This window comes from Pteropus medius, unplaced genomic scaffold, assembly GCF_902729225.1.
Source record: "Pteropus medius unplaced genomic scaffold, Ma_sr-lr_union100, whole genome shotgun sequence".
NCBI classification, from domain to species: Eukaryota; Metazoa; Chordata; class Mammalia; order Chiroptera; family Pteropodidae; genus Pteropus; species Pteropus medius.
Genome location: NW_024350319.1, coordinates 28,302,850 through 28,323,194, shown reverse-complemented (window position 1 = coordinate 28,323,194; position 20,345 = coordinate 28,302,850). Strand labels below are relative to the sequence as shown.

General features: G+C 34.0%; 1 protein-coding gene and 2 pseudogenes across 2 annotated transcripts in view; all 3 read right to left on the bottom strand.

Annotated features, from left to right (window-relative positions):
• Window positions 1-20,345, bottom strand: part of ACSS3 (acyl-CoA synthetase short chain family member 3) — a 150,511-nt gene that overhangs the window by 36,723 nt on the left and 93,443 nt on the right. For both annotated transcript variants that reach the window (XM_039838932.1, XM_039838931.1), the window contains one exon: window positions 13,652-13,755. In XM_039838932.1, coding sequence (XP_039694866.1) covers window positions 13,652-13,755 — 104 coding nt within the window. The remainder of the gene's footprint in view (window positions 1-13,651; window positions 13,756-20,345) is intronic.
• LOC120583588 (uncharacterized) lies at window positions 981-1,099 on the bottom strand (annotated as a pseudogene).
• Window positions 3,785-3,903, bottom strand: LOC120583548 (uncharacterized; annotated as a pseudogene).

The following is a 20,345-nucleotide window of genomic DNA, read 5'->3' as shown; positions in this document are numbered from 1 at the left end:
AGGCCAAAAATATAGGGAAAAAAAAAAAAGATATTTTTACTCTGCTGAGTATTTCAGCAAGGCCAAAGACTTACCTACAATTAGTCGGCATTGATTAACAAAAATGTTAAATTTGTTTTCTCTATCTCCAGTTTTAACAGTTAGAATAATAGCAGCTATTACATAATAAACATAAGAAAGTGATCATTTTTATGGAGGAAAGCATTTGTTATTTGGTAAACACAAGTTTGTACTTAACAGAATCTTTTAAATATGAGATTTGTATCTGTGTAGGAACAAGAAAAGAGGGTATTGATAGTGAAAAGTTTCAAAACCACTGGCTTATTATTATATACACAAACATACACGTACATACGCCTAAGGAATTAATTGCCAAACCAAACAAATTCCAAGTAATCCAAAATATCAGAAACGTCTGTTTCCCTAAGTATTCAGAATGTATTCCTCCCACCGTGGTCTCTATCATAATTTACATACATTTATATCACTTCAGAATGATGAGAAGAATTTATTGCTGTTCTTTACTTTCTAGTATAATTTATTACTCACATTTTATGGATGGTGGCTCAGCTGTCATCAATAACAGAAGATGGACTCTTAAACATAAAAACACAGTTCCTAAGTCATAGCCCAGTGCTTAAGGCGCTAAGCCATACGGTCGCCGCTAAGGAGAAGCAGCCAGTAACCAGAACAGAGATTTCTGATGTTTAACAAAGAATTCACAAATAGTTTCATATGAAGACAAAAAATGGAAAAGTATTTTAGGAAATCTCATTTCATCAGCCATGCAATACCCTGCTCATTCTCCCTACAGTAGTTGAATTGGGAGAAGATCCACATGTTTGGAAGGGTTAACAGCAATTTTCCCTTTGCCTTTTAAAAAATGTCTAAGTGCCCACCTCAACTATCTTTCAAAACTGATGGAAGAAACAAGAGCGAAGGTGATGACAGGAAGTAACTCTGTAGAGTGAGGGTCTTAACGCCTACAGCACCTGGTCATCCCAGGTGGTCTCCCATCCAAGTACTAACCAGGCCTGACCCTACTTAGCTTCCAAGATCAGACGAGATTGGGCACGTTCAGGGTGGCACGGCCGTAGACTGTAGAGTGAGGTTCTTAAAGGAAGATGCACTGACAGAGTAAGATGACAACAGAAACAGAAGGTACTTAGTCACATTAGGAAGATGCTTCTATTCTCCCTCCCACTCTGGTGGGAAGCGGATGCTAAAGTAAATTTGCTCTTTTAAAAGCATATCTTCTCAAGTTTAGTTTATCAATGGAGCATTCCAATCATCTGAAGTTCACAGGTGTTCCTCAACACTCTAAGGCTTGTCAGCAACTAGTAAACAGATGGCTCTGGACCCTACAAGTGTACCTTCCATTGCCTCTAGTACTTGCTGCCTAAAAGAAAAACAAAGAACTCCAACAACAAAACTGTAACTACACCCTGTTTCATCTCATGTTAGTGTGGATTCTTATAAAAAGTTCGGCACTCTGCTCTTCCTAGAACTCTGGGAGAAACAGAGTGTGGGAAGAGGAAGTGAGAATAAAGCTTAGTCTTAAATAACAGCACAAGAAAGGAGTAGTTAAGCACCATCAATATTTACTGCCTAAGTAAGCTGACATCATATATACTTCCTGAGATTCTTAAGCATCTTTCTATAGTGATTACATATTATAAAATCTTTTAACCTTCAATTGTTTCATTAGAGTTTATGATTATAAAACAACATGAAAAGCATCTTCTTCTATATGATTATTTTGATTGAATTTTCAGGTCAGTGAATAGGATTATCCATTCACTTACTTAGATAATATAAACTTTTCCTTCGAACATTAGTAATTTGAGTATCTTATTGACCTTATTTTGATATTCATTTAGAGGATTAGATAAAGAATTGTTGGTAGTCACATACCAAGGATACAATCAAGAAAAAAAAAAAATGACAGTTCCTAAGACTCTAAGCATAATGAGGAGCCATATTTAGGACAAAAGTGGATGAGAAAGACCATAATGGTTTTTACAGCTACTTTGATTTTCTATCTTTATACATCGAATGTCCTGAGGCCCAAGAACTAATCCACCTGAACAGCAAGCACACACACCTGTGATTCATGCAAACAGAATGGCTCTTGGGCTCGTCCACGTGCAAAGAAAGCTTCAGGTTAGGGAAAGCCCGCAGGCATGCTATAGCCCCCTTAACCAAACTTCTAAGGACTCCCTAAGTCCTACTTCAAAGATGCTCTAAAAACCTCTGCTTCTCACTGTCCAGGGTACAATTAACGGGCTAGCAGTTATCTAGGGAGACAAAAAATCTGGATGTCACATTGTGACTGGGAAACAGCTATATTAAAACAAACCAGAACACTCTCTTTAAAGAACAGAATAGGATGCTGCATTTGGAAAAATCTAAAGATAACTAACCTTTGAAAAACATAATGCTTGGAAATTCACCAGCATTTCTTTAACTACGAGAAAACTAGGAAGAGGATGGCAGAAAATTGAAGGATGTGAAGAATAAGTTATGTTGGTATATTTATATTTATACTACATTAGAAGCTAATACAGACATTTCACTTTTTTTTGTAACTGGATTGCCTCACTCCACCTTATTGCATTAATGAGTTGTTACCTAAGTGAACTTTCCTTAAAACTTGTAACTCTAAAGGAAAGAAAGAAAAGAGAACTAATATATATATTTTTTCAAATATAAATTATGCCCTGTATCATGCTAATTTTTGTTTATATCTATATTTTTTGCCTGTTGTTTATATTATTGCATTTAATTCAATTACAAGCCAATAGAAGAAAAGAGAATATTCTTTTTACAGATGAAATGCACTGAGACCTAACCTAGAAGTTTTAAACCATTTGCCTTAACCTAGAAGTTTTAAACCATTTGCCCTAACCTAGAAGTTTTAAACCATTTGCCCTGGTTGCATAGTTCTTTTAAAAGAAGTCATGTGTACCACTTTTCATATAGAAAAAAGAGGATTAGAAGGGAACAGAAATCACCCAGACTGTGTCTCAGAAGAAGAAAAATCCTTGTGACAGAGAGTGAATGCAGTCTCTTATATTTGCAAATGGAAGTAATGGTAGTATATATCACTTATGAGCAAATATTTATTGAGCAGCTACTATGTGCTAGGTGTTATCATTAGAATTAGGGATATAGCAATAAACAAAAGTGACCAAAATGACTACCCTCATGGAGCTCACATTCTGGTTGGAGAGACAAACAATGAAAACACACAAAAGTAAAACAAATGAAATATTAATAAGTGATAAGCATGAAGAATATAAGAAAGCACAGACAGGGCATGTGATACAATTTTAGATTGAGTGAAGACTTCTAGGAGAAGGTGAAATTTGAGTAAAGACCTGAAAAACAGTGAGGACATGTGTCATGTACATATATATATAGGGACAAAGAATCCAGGAGGAACAGTAGGTGCAAAGGTACTAAGATAGTTTTATTTCTAGAGTGTTTGAGGAACAGTAAGGCAGTCTGTATGATTGAGACAGAATGAATGAGGAAAGTATTAATAGGAAATAAGCTCAGAGAGGTAATGAGGAGACGGATCATGTAAAACTACTTTGAAATCCTCGTAAGACCATACGCTTTTAGTCTGAGTGATGTTTCAAGTTAATGAGGCTTTTGAACAAAGAAGCTAATGAATCACAACAACGCAAATAAGGTTTACTTAAACTTTTGCTCATCACTTAGGTTCTATGACCTAAGGTTTATTTTTTATTATTTATTTGTTTGTTTGTTTGTTTGTTTTTGCCTACGGCACCTGGTATTCCTAGGCGGTCTCTCACCCAAGTACTAACCAGGCCCGACCCTGCTTAGCTTCCAAGATCAGACGAGATCGGGCGTGTTCAGGGTGGCATGATCATAGACTAGGTTTATTTTATTTGGGGTTTTGAGAGAGATGCATAGGAAGAAATGCATGAACAGACAGAAGCTACATTAGAATAGCCAGTTAATGAAAGAGATTCCTGTGGCTTCCTGAATATCAGGAACCAATTCATATGAGAATTCACTAGACTGACTGAAAACTAGGGCCCAGTTAGGTGGTACATGGGAGATAGAAAGCTCATACAAATGAAAGATGATCACTTTTGTTATATAAGTGTTAATGGGTATATAAATCAATAAAACATTTCTGAATGGTAATTTGGCAATTATAAAAGCCCTTAAAAATGCACATACCCTTTAACTCAGTTGTTTCACTTTGAGGGATATATATACAAGAAAATACTTGTGGGAGTTCACAAATATTAAGCATCAAGGACATTTATCACAGTATTGTTTATATTAAAGCTTAGAAGACTGTCCAAAAATAGGGATTATTCCACATTAAGGAATAATGAACCATTCAAACACCATAGAAAAATATCTAATTGGAAATAATTATCACAAAATATTGTTTAGAAAATTTGTAAAACCTAATGCACAATACATTGAGCAAAAATCAACATCTGGACAAGATGCACATTAAAATTTTAACAAAAGTTATTTCCGAATGGTGAGTAAATGGTATGCCATGTCGAGCAGTCCAAAGGCTGCATCACAACTTTGGAAGCTGCCCACGGTGGGTAGTAAAGAGGCCTCAATTTGTTCAATGCTCCTCCTAACACATGGGATCCACATCTTCTCTATTTTCGTTTGGGTTACATTTTGATGGTTTTGACTAATAGAAAGAGTGGAAGTGATACTTTGTTTTAGGTACAGGCCTATAGAATTTTATAACACTGTTTCTGGAACCTCTCAGCTGTCTGGTAAGATAGCCCACTCTGAATCCTCTAAGACAAAAATTCCACTTGCAGGCATTTCTGTTACTAGACTTAGCTGCAACCAGCCCTCCAGCCATTCCCAGGCAAGAGAGTGAAGCCTTCTTGGACCCACCAGACCAGCCCACTCACCACTTAAAAATGTGAGTTGTTTCAACCAACACTGCCTGGAGCACAAAATATCCCTGGCTGATCTCTGCTCATATCCCTGATGCACAAAATCATAAGATATGATTGTTGTTTTAAGCTACTAGGTTTTGAAGTATTTTTTTTTTACGCAGTAATAGATACTTGGAACGCCCACCATTAAAAACATTACAAAATCTTTGAAAAAAGAATCAGTGCAGTTCTTAAAAAGAATTGTACATACAATTATATGAAAAAACTTTCTTAGCCTGCAGTTGAAATCAGGTTCTTACTGTGTACTTGAAAATTATTTGCATCAGCAAGACCGAACACAGTCCAATTCCTGACATTTTATGTTCAGGAAATGTTTGCTGACTAGTAAATACATATTTCTTACAGGACTTTAGGCTCTGGTTTCCATTGTTAAGATCAGGGTTTTTCAAAAACAAATAGCAAATCACAGAATGCAATCCTAAAATGAACCATTTAGCAGGAGAATAGAAGACTCAGGGAAAAGAGAAAAAACTGTATGCTACTGTTATAATTCTGTTACAATCTTTTCTAATTCCAAGAATGATGTTCAAAGGTCAGTCCTTCAATAAATATTTATTGAATATAGTCTACTCACTGAAAGACTTATTTTTGAGGGGAAGGGAATGTTCAGAGTGGAAAGATATGCCATAAAAATAGCAGCATGCTCAAGGGTGGAAAACTTGGACCATCAAGGGACTGACTGCAAGTTATTCAGCAGAGCAACGTTTGGGGTGGGTGGTGGACTAAGAGACATAATAAGAAACAGTATGAGAGAGAGAATCAGAGGCAGATCCTGACGTGCCCTCTGTGCCATGTTAAAGGATCTGAATATTATTCTGGGAACAATGGGAGACACAGAGGGTTTTAGCAGAGACGATTTGCTCAGAATTGCATTTCAGAAAAACCTTTTTAGTTGCAAAATGGAACAGTAAACTGAGGACTCCAACTCAGCAAGAAATCACTTAACGTTGGTATTCTGATGCATGTGAGAGATAGTGGAAGATGAGACCAAATTTGAGTCATACTCAGAATCAAAAGGTCTTGGTGATTGTTTGGATATGGGAAAAGAGCCCTAAAGTTTTGGCTCTCAAATAAGAAATAACACAGAAAGAAAAGTAGACGTGAGTGAGGGCTAAGAGGAGTAACATGGTGGCAGGTTCACAAGTCCAGCTCTATAAATAAAAGCTCCTATGGCATCTGGAAATATGCCATTCTGCCCCACACTGTGGTTCTAGAAACACTACGTTTAAGCAATATAGATTTAGAAGTTGGTGGCCCATGCAGAGAGCTGAAGTCCTGGAAATAAATCAATTCAGCAGCCTGGTACTGCTGAGTCATATTAATTACAGCATCGCGATGGGCATAGAAGCAATTTGTAAAGAAACCATTCTCTCCACCTCTGAATCTATATAGTTAGCTATAAATAACTTGAATGGTGGTAGCAGAAAGAAAGCAGAAACAGTGAGATGTACCAGTGAAAGAAAATCAATTTAATCTTTGTGTTCACGAGATGGTACGATTATAGTTTAGAATACTTAATTCTAAGCAGCCTAACTTTTTGTACTGGAAGCAGACCATTAATTCAAACTGTGAGACACTGGTCTTATCCCACTCCATCACCAGCACACTGTCTCTACCTGTGGAGAAACTCATAAATAACCTGGCGTTGAATAGATAAGAATGCTGAATTAACAAAGGCACAAGATAAGAAATATGAAGAGGACTCTGGACAACACAGGACAATGAGAGTTCTAGTTTGAATCTTAACTAGTTGACTTTGGGAAATTAAACTCTTTAGATTACTTTTTCTCATTTATAATTTGAGTTTCTATATTCCAAGATTTCTTGAGTCTAGATTACCCACAGACCAGGATCCTGAAATGGCCTTTGTATTCATGAAGGGTTATTCATAGAAAGAAAAGGAAATATATTTATTGAGTGTTACTATAGGCCAGGAACTCTGTTGCATTGTTTGTACATATTTCACTTTTTTCAGGCTTCCTACAAGACCATGAAAAAAGCATGAGCAGAAGATCAAGGACTTGCCTGGGGCACAGAGTAAGAGGTTGAACAGGAATTTTAACACAGTCCTATTAGGGTTCAGCATTATTTTTCACGACCCACATTGACTTCCAAGAAGAATAGTCACCTGTTATTTTCCAAATTAGAACCACCGGGAAAAAAAAAAAAGGAACTGGGAACTATTTTGTTAGGCTAAGAGATCCACAGTATGGGAGTTTAAACACAACGGAAGGAAGTCAAATTTCCAGACAGTAAAGTTTGTCAAGAGATGGTTTAAGAACTCTTTTTCTTGTAAAGATCTACAAAAACATGACATATTTTCACCTTTCTAGAGTGAATTAAGTGTGGTTCTTGCCAAGGTCATGAGAATTAGAATATATGTTATTTCAAAGCCCAAACCAACTTTATATTCTTAATTGATTTCCCAGTGTTTCATCTCTTGCCAAAATGTTACTTCTAATATAACAATGGGCACAAATAAAGATTCTAAAAAGCAATTATACCTATCCTAACTACTTCCTGTATAGTAATCATATTTTTAAAACGCCCTAACTGGAAGTTATTTCTACATCGTAATGTTATAAAGATGAAAACGTCTGATTCAATGACTGCTATTTGACTTGGGAAATTCATTTTCTGACAGATTAACAATTTGTAAACAGTTAATCACTTTCAAAAAGAGAAAGCCTCATCAAGCTCACCTTACACTTGACAAAAGATTATTCCTTCAACAACCAAATTCACATAGCTTACCTCTAAGCTCCTGCTTATCAAATTATCAATAAAAATTACCTACTTTATACTAACAAAGACTGCTCTAAATGAAAAAAATTGTGGTTGCTAGGCAACAAAGATGACATCACGACATTTTTCTCTCTCGCCAGATGGATACTGTCAGCACGGCTAGCTGAACATTTCTAAGATGACACTGTGTCTGTAAAAGTGTTTTTCCCCCAATCGCAACTTCTCATGTTAAACTATATAAATTTTCTCTTCCATGAATGAAAAAAAAGGTATATTTATTTCCATTACACCGAGAAAAGAAAAAATGCAGCAGTAGTGATTCATTCATATGACTAAAGACTCTGCATTCTACTATTTGGAAGCATTAGACAGTATATCCTGCACAACCCAGTTCATAAGGCGGTGGCATTGCAGTCCAGTCCAACCCAGCCCTTTGAGTTCCACAATGCCACATTTCAAGATTCTGATTCAATCCATTGTCTTTGAAAATACAGGCATGCACTTTAATGAAACTCTACCACCATAGTCCAAATTTGACAAAATAACTCAGAAGCAGGGAATGACAAGAAGCTAAAAAGCAAAACCTAGGACGGCAGCATTTGGTTACACACAAAATATTTTACTCTAAGATCTGCAGCCAGAGGAAGGTTAGTTAGTGGCTACTGGCACCCAAACTGAAGAGAACAGGTTTTAAATAAAGTCTTTAAGGTAAAGTCACCAAGAAGATGCTTTCCTCATTGTTATGTCAGCCATATAGAGCCTTTTACATGCTAGCCCTAGGAAGGCATTTTGCAGGAAAATATACAGGATTTTGCAAGAGACACAAGCTAAGTATGTTTAAGTTAGGAGAAAGTCACACGTCTAGCACATAGTTGTAAAATATATATATATATATATATATTTTTTAAATAGGTAGAAGAAACAAGAGCCATAAAGCTTCCAGTGTTGAATTCCAGGGATGAAGAAAACTCCCTATTCTAGACTAAACTTAGAACTACAGACTGACAGATTGAAACCTTTCTGCAGTAATTATATCAACTCAGATGCATGAATATGGAATGTCAGAGAATGCAAGGGTAACAGAATCCTCAAATCTTGACTAAATGTTCACAATTAGTTTCCTTAGAAGGACTAATAGTACTATATTTGAGACCATATCATTTCCCATAGAGATCTCTGCTTAGGATAACTGTTATTAAACTATAATTAATTATTCTACTTTGTAGTTTTGCTTCTTGTAAATATAATGTATTGATAACTTTTAAAAATCCTGGGCTAATGAATCTTTTCCAGATAGACTTAAGGATAAAGACTGAATTGGGTCAGCCTCACCGATTTTTAAAGTTAACACTACTGTCCCAGTTGTCCTTTCTCAGGAAGTATAGCCTACCAAACTGCGAAAATAAGGATTATCACATCAAGGAGCCTTGACACATTTTAATATTATGGTATTAAGACGTGTGCGCTTTAGGATCAATGATTTTGATTTAAAAACTGGCGTGATTGAATCTGCTGGGGCCTTCAGGTCCACTTTAATAAAATCCAGAATTATCAGATTCCTCCTCAAAGGAGGAGGATTTAGGCTATATATAGAATATAGTTGCTTCAGAACTGGCAATTGCAATTAAAACTGCTGTAGTTCAATCAAACAGGGGGAGAAATACTGTGGTTACTCCAAGATATAAGAACTCAACAAAGATGACTGGAGGCAGATAAAGTAAGATCAGTAACTTCAATTGTCACCAATGTCTCAATCCCTTAGGTGACTAAGTTTTCTCAGTGAAATCCCTCCTTAGACTTTTAAAACTTCTGTGAAGAATTTTGGTCCTCTATTGAAGTGATGGAAACAAAACAAATAAACCAACAACAGAATCACCCTGAGCTGCTCAAGTTGATTAAGTCATTAAGTCTTCAAGGTCATTAAGGTCATTAAGTCTTTCCAATCACTTCATCACTACTGGGCATAAAGATACTTGAAACACTTTCAATGTAAGCTCCATATCATCTGATGGGAACCACGCAGATACGTACTGCCAGCAAGTAGAAAGAATCATGAATTCTTTCGATCTAAACCCTTTACCAAGTTGTCCCTTATAAAAGCCATTGTGGAACTTGAATATTCTAACTTTGTAGCCTGTTGTATTTAATTTAACTAATAATAAGTGAAAGAATAAAGTATTTTTACTCAGTATTAAATAACATTAATAAATGTGACCTTAAGCTGTTTTGTAGCAATTGTTTCTAAACCAGTACCATATCATATAGTAAATAAGGAGGAAAGGAAGAAAAGGAGAGAGGAAAAGAGGGAGGGACAAAAGAGAGAGAAAAGAGAATTCAGGAAGAAAAGAAAGAAACATCAAAAAGGAGTGAGTTCTACTGTGTTTAGGTTTTAGTAGTTAGTCTCTGAAATTTAAAGAATGGAATTTTTTTTTACTTGGTCATTCACTCATAAGAAAAACAACCAGTTATAGTCCTTTTACACTAAAAGACAAAAAATTCTTACAATGAACATTATGCACTGAACTGACACTTTTTCCTTTCTAAAACTGTGCTTCCTGTCTGATTTCTAGAAAAGCTATTCTTAGTACTAAAAATGATCTATAACAGTACAGTGTTTTATCTGGTGATGGTGCACCTGAGGATAATGATGTTCTATTGTATTTTTGCATATAAATTACCATATCTTAATGGAACATTATCTATTCTCTTAATTTTCCCTTTTTAAATTGTGATTGTAGCATCTCTGTTTCTCTATGCAAAAAAGAAAATTAAAAATTTGGTCAACCATCCAGATGTTTTCAATCATCTTATGATAAGTTACTGTGAAGATAAAACATCTGGGTAAATGACAACAATTTGTCTTTTATTCAGATTTATGAATCAAATAGATACAACCTGCCTATTTAAACTTAACAAGACCAGTTTCCTTTATAAGCACATAAAATGTTTACAATTATAATAATCCAAAATCAGAGCTTAATGATTCAGTGGTGTTGAACAGAAACAATTCTTTATTAAAATGCTCCTATGAGGAATCGATCTGTTCTTGAATTTTCCGTGGATTAGGTCTCAATTTAGAATCTTAGCTATTATTCAACTCAGACATCAAAGTTGATATTAATGGGCCAAAAGAGGATGCTAGTCAACGGAAAGTCATTGTTACTAATAGAAATTTCACTGTGTAACAAAACCAATATGCTAATAAAATGTACTGACTACAGTGTGCCTTCTTAACCCAAGTCACAGGAACTAATCAAGTTTTATTCTTAAATTTAGTTACTTAACACATTTCTTGCTAATTCCAATTATACATCACAGTTTGTAAACAGCTCGTGTATACATATATTAATGTAATCAGAGAGCAGATCCATAAATTATACATCGTATGGAAGGTTCATAAAGGTATGCAGTTGTATAAAAAATCAATTTCTAAGTCAATAACAAGAAAGAGAGACTGTAGAAAACCTGAAATTTGAAATAAAAAGTGTTCCTTTGGCCAAAGCTTAACAATTTTTATTGGCATACTTCTCGGAGAAATGTTCCACCATCTAGTTGGTATGTAAAACACTAAGAAATTCATGAATGTGCTAGAAATATTAAATTTGTCTTTCTTTTTTCTAAGAGTTAACAGTAACCCACAAAGTACTTGCCTTTTTTCCCCTGGCAATTTAAAATTATTTTGATATCCCCTTAAGAAAGAAAGGTGAAGGGTTACAAATGTTAAACTTCAGTATCACTTCACAATTACCACAACATACAGCTTTGAAAATAATGAATTGATTTCTTCTATGAAAATGAATAAAGATTCTCACTAGACTTTGTTAGTAACTGATATCTGCATTACCTAGGATGAATTTCTTTTATAAAGTATAAAACTACCTAGGTAGCTAGCTATCTACCTACCTACATATCTATATGCATGCATTTGTGTACTTAAATTGGACACAATATCAAATGCTGCACAACTGAATGGGGGGGATGGAAAAAATCTGTCATTATTAGTAGAAATCACTCTGTTTTCCATAGCAATGAGCAGCCATTCGAATCTGATTAAAGTGACAGCACACTGACATAATGTGGTTATTAATTCACTCTGAACAATATATTTTAAAAAAATTGTGGATTCAGTGAAACTCAGTACCCACCAGAGACCTCATATGCTTGTTTCTCAGGCTTCAGTGAGCTTTCTGTAAGCCTGAATGCACTAACTACATACATCTGCACAGGCTGTTATGCACGAACATATCAATAAAAAGTAAAACGAATCATAATCTTATTTATTAACATGTTGGTTTCCTTCAACAAGCTTCAGCATATGCAACTTTAAGAAGGAAAAAAACAAAAGTCTTTTGCAAGCATTTGTGTCAGGTACCTTCTGTGTTAGAAATAATCCTTCCATTTGACCAGGAAAGAAAAACCATCTCAAAGGTAAGAAGATATTTTTCTCTTTGTGCTCAGGAAATAACTGTTAGAATTTTCCTGGTGAATACAAAATTTATAAATTCTATAAATATTCTTTCTTGCTGAGGCAATAATTCTTTACTTATTTTTATGTATTTCTACACAGCATTGCTCTTTCTCCGAATTCAGTATTATCTCCTAAATACTTACAAATCTAAACTTAGATAAGAAATTTCTCCTTTAGCAAATCAAACTAAAGAGAATTGAACCTCTTTCTGATTTTCATCTTATTTAAGAAACAGATATTCTGCTCTGATCATTTATTTTCCATTTCATATTACAAATGAAAATACATTTTTCCAAAGAGCAATATCCAAGAAGATAATATAAGTAAAATTATCAGTATCAAAGAGTTCTAAAATATCAAAACTAAACTTCTGTTTTTTGTCACTCACTTGATCGTCTAGATTCTAATCCTTTTTAAAAATCAGACCTAATTTTTGCACAGAAACTTTATTTTTAATCCAAATTTGATACTCTGCACCAGTTGCTCAGATGGAAATTCAGATAACACTAATATAAAAGAATTGATCTGATTTGTTGTTCTAAGTAGAATCAAACTGAAATATGTACATGTGAAGGGACAAGGTTCTCATAGCTACTTTCAGTGGTTTAGAGGGATACCCAAAAAAATCCCTACACTCGGTAAGGAGGAAAACAAATTCCAGGTCATCGACATACTTTTACATATGTACACAATCACTCCTCAAAAGAAACAGCCGAACTTTTGTTTTTGTACCAAAGTTTATATTCTATCTACTTAATATGGCAATTTGACAATTTGTTTCTCAAGGATCACTTAGTGGGAAGAAATTAGAGAATAAACCAAATGAGTAAATAAATAAATGTGTGTGTATTTGTGTGTGTGTATGTGTGTGTGTGTGTGTGAGAGAGAGAGAGAGAGAAAAAAAATACATTTTCTGCCTTTGAATGCTACACAGAAGAGATGAAATTTTATAGAACACAAGAAGTGAGCCAGAGAACCACAGGAAATTCTACGAGAGAGACGGTGCTTAAAAAAAAATTACTCATGGAGCAGTGTGCAGAATGTATAGAAAAACAGAGAGAAGAGAGATGAGTGATGAGGATAATTTAAATCAGGGCAGATGATAATGAGGCTGCCACAGCTCAAAGGCAGTGGGAGTTCTGAAGGTGGGATGAATCCAGCAGACACTTCAAAGGAAAATCTGAGATTTAGTGACTTACTGGATGTAAGAAACAAAGAGGAGGAAAAGCAAAAGAGGTCTTCAGTGCTTTATACCTAGGGACCAAGAGAATGGTGGCATCAATGTCATTTATGAAGATGTGTTTAACATTAGGATAATCAAAGAAATGCCTATTTCTGCTGAAATCAGACCACTTGAATCCTAAGTTTGTGCTAGATGGTGAGAGTTCATAATTTCCTCCATTCCTTGCAGCATTTTTAAGCATTCCTGCAATATTTATGTACATGCTTTGAAAATGCTCACCAGTTTGCCACCAATGGTCTAGGACGGGTACTCTGAAGACCTTTTTGGACCATTCCAGGGTCTCTACATCGCATCGTTCTCCAGCCACAAACAATGTTTTAAACCTAAATGTAAGAGGGAGGTGAATTCAAATTATTCCTTGAAAATAAATCTAAATAATTTCATCTACATTCTTTGGAACATTATGAAATCTAATCACATTAATTCTCTCAGAGGAAAACAGTCATAGTACCAGTATATCATACTGTAAAATGGTGAGAGGTATTATTTGTTTTGACCCAAATGTACATCGCAGCACTGAACAGTTACTTCAAAAGTGGAATTCACAGCTACAACATCTCAGTTCTGAAAAGAGCAATTGAGTTGATCTTTGTATCTGTCATATTCATTTAACGATCAAAGATGAAAAGTCTTTTCCTCCTTGACATTATCTCTGCTAATTTTAGCTTCAAGTTTCATTGTATTCTACTTAGGTCTATACACAAAAACACACTCTCAAGTATCAGCTAAGACGATAAATATGCTCATAAATGTTATGCACTTGTTTCTTCTCACAAGTTCCTGTGGTAAAGATTACTCTGATTCCTAGCACATATTTCCCCTATTCCAAGGACAGATAGGAAAGATAGGTGATTAAAAAGTAAATGCCATTATGGCCTTCCAGGTTAAAAAGGCTCTTATCACAAGGAATACAAGGTTATTTAGAGATGTGGAATCTTTGGCAGGGAGCACCAGGCCAAAAAATTAAAAAGATGAAATAAAAAAATAGAATTTGTTTGATGCTATTGATGGTTCATTGAGAGAATGACTATTTTTCTTTCACTCTCAATGCCCAGTGACCTGTCAAAAAAAAGTAATATATGTATAGTTAATTTACTATCATCAAAGAACAAACAAGTGAAAATCTGCCTACCCATCCAGAAAAATGTAGCCACAGATTTCTTTTTTGTATTTCTTCTCTCTGCTATAAACATGTATCTCATTCTATAATTGTTTGTTATCTATTTCCCACAGTGGACTGTGAGCTCTTTAGAAGTATTCATCTTTGTACCTAAATACCAGTCAAAATACCTGGGAATTTTAGATATTTAAATATTTCTAGAAGCTTAGAATGCTGAAGTGGGGGGCTGGTAAAATTTATGTCAGCTTGACTCATTGTTCTGAGTAAAAGAGGAGGCATGTTGTTTTGTAAGAGTGTGGAAATTGACAAAAGAACAGCGACTTGAAGAGAGAAAAGTTCTAGCTATTTTAAGAAATTTTAAATGTATAACCTAAAAGTGAAAGAACTAAAGATTAGCCACTTAGCTTTCATAAACTCAATTAGCACTCTAGGAGGCTAAGTACAGACAGCACAGATTGAGTGTAGTACAAAAAAGAAAGGATGGCAAATCAATGCTACAAGGAATATATGGTGGATCTAGGCCAGGCAAGAGAAATGGGGAAACAAAGTAGGAATAACCATGGTGGAGAAAAATACCAGGAAAAATAGTGGGGAAAGAAATTAGAAGTCTTAGAAGAAAAAAAAAGTGAAAGCAACGGCACTGTAAAATCAGAAAAGAGAATATAGTTGTGAGAGGGAAATTTCAGACTTCGAGATCTTTAAAATGTGTCTGTTCTGAAGGATGATAGTGTTTGTGGTAGGAGAGAGAATCTAACATTGAAAGACACTGGAAAAAATAAGTGTGTTTGACAGAAGAATTTATCGTCAAGAAAATGAAAATCATCCAAGGATGGTAACAATTGAAAGTAGAGAAGAATTCCATGACTTGTTGCCTAAAGTTGCTGAAGAGAGCTCTGAAGAGTAAGAGAAGGTGCTTGTCATAAATAGATGGCATGAACTTTAATAGAAGGTGGACAATTAAACGGACAGAATGATCAAATTCTCATGGGATCAACTTTAACATCCTCCCTAATTTTTATAAATTATTATGACTCCAAAGGTACAGTTTGGCCTCAAGAGTTGAAAAAATTACAGTTCAATACTTCTGTAGAAAATCCTGGTTGCAAACAAGCGATTGAAAACATGTTAACTGATTTTCAAGTATAAATGAATCACTGATAAATAACTTCTACACTTGAAGTTCTACCACTTGATAATTATTTGTGATAATATTCATCTATAGATGAGGCTATCTATATATTAGGGTGTCAAAGGAGGCTATAGTAAATTTGCGTAAAATACTCAGTGTAATGTTATCACTGTTCAACAGGTTTTGAGAAAAAAGGATCACCATTTGCTAATATAAAGATATTCAAGAAATAAAATTACTTTATTGCAACATCTTATTTTTTGAATGACTTAATTGGATTCATGAAGATTACCTAAATCAGTATTATCCAACTGAAATGTAATGTGAATTACAAATACAAGAAATACGTACTTTAAAATTTTCTAATAGCTTCATTCAAAGAGATCAAATTAACTTTAAAATGTTTTATCAAGACAAGTATATAAAAATATTATTGCAACATGTAATAAACATAAATATTACTAGTGCAATAGTTTAGTCTTTTTCATACCTAGTCTCATTTTTATTGGTCACATTAGCTAGTGGCACCAAATGGGACAGTTCAGAATCAGAACATGAGTTTCTGAAGAAGCAGTAGAATTCTTACACTAGCCAAAATGATGAAAAATTTTAATTTAATAAAGTATATATTTCCAGGATGATGAAAATTTTTAACTTAATGTATACACAGTTCCTCTTCAAACAATTATGTCAGTAATTTCTTTTTACTCGGATCTGTATGCATATACATGTAGGGGTGTGCATGTGCCAATAAATGTAGCAAAGGTAATCTACTACTTAATGCTTCTATAGAAAGACAATTATCACATTGGCTTTGCATAATATGGGGTTTGATCTGGTTTAATAATTTGGCATAGTTATAGGCCTTCAAATAATTGTGTGGTGCACTGTCAAAAATAATGTTTGAGTAGCTGCCTAGTGAGATATATTCCAACTACATATCCAAAATTATCAAGGAGCCATCCTTTAACAAGATATGTACCAAAGGTAAAATTTAGAAGTCTTAATAAAGACAGAAGCATAATTTCAAATTTCAGACCAGAAAAATATCTATTAGAGTCTTTGCTATGAAACCATTTGAATAATATGGATCAGTCACTTTGGTGAGCTCCCTCTTAAAGTATACTAGGCTGCTAGGGCAATATTTAAACCTTTGAGAAAAAAGAAGTGAGACAGATAAAAGGGATGAGAATGGGAGAGCAATTAGTGTAGGGACTAGGAAAGTCAGATAATTACTATATAGGAAATTTGAAATTTGGGATAAAAATTCCTATTCCTAGGAAATTCACTAAGGAATTAACAAAGCAGGGACTAGGAAAGTCAGATAATTACTATATACAAATTTGCAATTTGGGATAAAACTTCAGGTAATCAAACATGTTTTCATTTATAACTTGCTTGAAATTAAAATTTGGATTATCAGTTATGACTCATTGGATAGAACTGTTATAGCAGAATGAAACATTAATACTTAAGTCATTAAAAGTAGGTTAAAATATAAGAGAGATTAGTGTAAAGTTTTGAAGTTTAAAATGAGGTGAAAAAAGAAAAATAAATAAATAAATAAAATGAGGTAGATACATCTACAATTTTAGATCCCATGTTAAAACAAGACAAAATTAAAATTATAAATGCTATGTTGCTGATAATCCTATAACTGAAAAATATAAAGATATTTTAACTGTGTCATTAAAACGGATTCCTGATGTTTTAGAAAACTTGTGATTCAGAATATTATGCATTTATGGGGCAAATGAGGAACAAGCGATGCCCTTTGGAGAGGCATCATCAAAAAGGGGCTTGTAGAACATTCTGAGGAATTTGGATTTCATCATGAAGGCATTGAGAAGCTAATTAAAGCCAATTAAGGATTTTAAACAGGAGAGTGGTATAGGGAGATTTTTGCTTTAGAAAGACACCACTGGCAGTGGTGTGGAGGGTGCCAGGGGCCTGGCTTTGGGAAGGAGCCAGGGGCCTGGCTTTGGGAGGCTGTTACATCCCTGGAGAGTGGTGAGGACCCAAATCCTGGCCGCCCCAGGGAACTAAAGCAGAGGTGGAGACAGAATTTTTCAGGAGGTCTGAACAATGTGTCTGATTCCAACATGGCTATTCTCATTTCCTTGAAAATCCCTTTAGAAATACATTGTATATCATTGGAAGAAGAAAACCAACACATAAACAAACAAACAAACAAATATAAAAACCCAAACACTCAAATACTTAATCTTAAATAAATGTAAAATTTAAGAAAACATAATTAGGAGGAAAACACAGGTATCCATGACAAATTGTAGAAGCAGGAAAGACTGAATGAAAATGTCTATAGTTCCACTGTTTTGGTGCTTCTGCAAATTGTGCCAAACAGATACTGTTGATGACTGACAATGGATACATCCTTTATAATTTAGATTAACTTAAAATATCATATTTATTGTTGTTGTACAATATCATAGGAGATTTGAAGAACAGAAAGAACACACATATACACACAGATATGAACATATTAGCATTTTTGTATTTTTGCCATTTACGACTGCAGGAGGTTTCAGAAATGGTTTTCCAACTGACTAAAAAAGAAGCCATTCTTTGTATTTCATTGAAGGTATTTCTAGAGCATACTGTATCTTTTCTACTTTCTTTCTTCATCAATAGCACATATGTAATAGAACATATTAGCCTCAAACTTTTCTTTAAGAGCAAAAATAAATTTCTAACAGTTTTCTGTTTGAGAAAAAATAAAGAATATTATGCACTTAAATACTTTGTATTAAAATTTATAAAATGATAGGTTTGGCTGATTCCAATATTGCATTAAAATTTATAAAATTATGGATTTGGCTGATTCCGACATTGCATTAAAATTTATAAAGTGATAGGTTTGGCTGATTCCGACAGCAGAGGCAAAGAACAACCAAAAGAGTTTTACAGATTTCAGAGGCCACACTTCTGTCATCTGTCAAGCCACAGATTACTTCAAAGAGTTCTAGATAGTCCAGATAGTTGTATGTTCAGTTTATATATAAAACTAAAGCTATAGAACTTCAAAAATATTTATTAATAAAAATGAAGCAAAATATTTTCAATTAAAGCACACAACAAAATAATTTTTGGCTAATCAAGAAATAACTAATACCTTGATATTAACAGCATTTTTATAAGTTTTAATGAAATTTTTGGCATTGTTTCCCAGCTAAATAAACTACAATAAATTAATTAATTGATTATAATAATAAACCATGCATTAGCATTGAGTTCTCATCTGATAGCAAATTTCAGCATTACAGATCTTAAAACTTAGTATTTATTCTTATGGTTTGGCATTATAATTCTATTCCTTTTTTCCTTAGATTTTAATTTCATTAATACTATTATGGTAGCAATCCTCATGCTGGCACTAAAAAGCAAAATAGAAAGGTTTGTATTTTCTAAAGAATGGTAAAAGTGTTATCTGGCTTCTTTCTAAGTCAGAAAATATCTTCTATTTCCATTAAAATCACTTTACTATTTACTAAAAAAAGAGGAAAATTTTTGAAATTATTGTTAATTTTGAAAAATGTCAAAATAGTATAAATGGTTTCTTTCCTTAAATACACTAGAAATTATCAATCTATTTTTGTATTAAATGTCCTAAAAATGCCCCCAAAGTTATTATTTTTATCCTTGTATTATTTTTACAGACTCCCAATTTTATAATACTAACAAACATAAAGATATTATAGACAAAGATAAGATTTAGGACATGACCAATGAAACTATTTTAAATCTTTTAATAAATATTTCATCAAATATTATTTAACTCCTAATTCCTCATCATAAACAAAACCATGCCATGTGATTTAATATATTTTTTTAATAGCTTTATTTTTTTTCCCCTCCTTAAACCCCCCACCCCCATCCGCCACTTCCACCCCTGACCTGTGGATGTTGCAGTTTCCCCTTAAGAACTGGATCTCTGAAGGCGGGGCATCTCCTCCCACACGCTCGCTGCATGCACCCAGCCGGCACCCTGGTGCACATGGGAGGCCTGAAACACTCGGAGGACCTGGTGCACTTAGGGGTTATGGTCTGGTGCACCCCGGGTATGGTCTGTGGCTCCACCTGAGGTGCGAACCCAGGACCTTCCGCATGTAAAGCAGACGTGCTAACCACTACACTATGGAGTCACCCAATTTAATATTTTTATAACGAAATCATTACTGAAAGAAAAAAAGTATAAATCTATAATTAAAAGATAAATTATAAGATAATTTAAAGATAAACTCAAGCCTAAAGACAATGCCTGTCTTCGTAATTTTTCAAAGAACACTAGTAGCTTGCAAAAAACAAAAAAAAAATGCTTTTCATCAGTTAAATTTCTCATTAATGATCTTGCCATTATTTTATAAATAATACAGAGATAAATGCCCATATTGAAAATTCAAAACCATATTTTTGCTTAAAAATATATTTTATGTAAGTTAAAATTAGCCATTTTTTACAGTTATTTTACACTTTCTTGAAGATTAAATTTACCCACATTAATTACATATCGATATCTGCATTGTACAATATGGTAGCTATTAAGCCCTTCTGGTTATTTAAAATTAAATTCGTTAAAATTGAACAGAATTAAAAATACCAATTTCTTATTAGTATTAATCTTTCTCAAGAGTTCAGTAGTGACA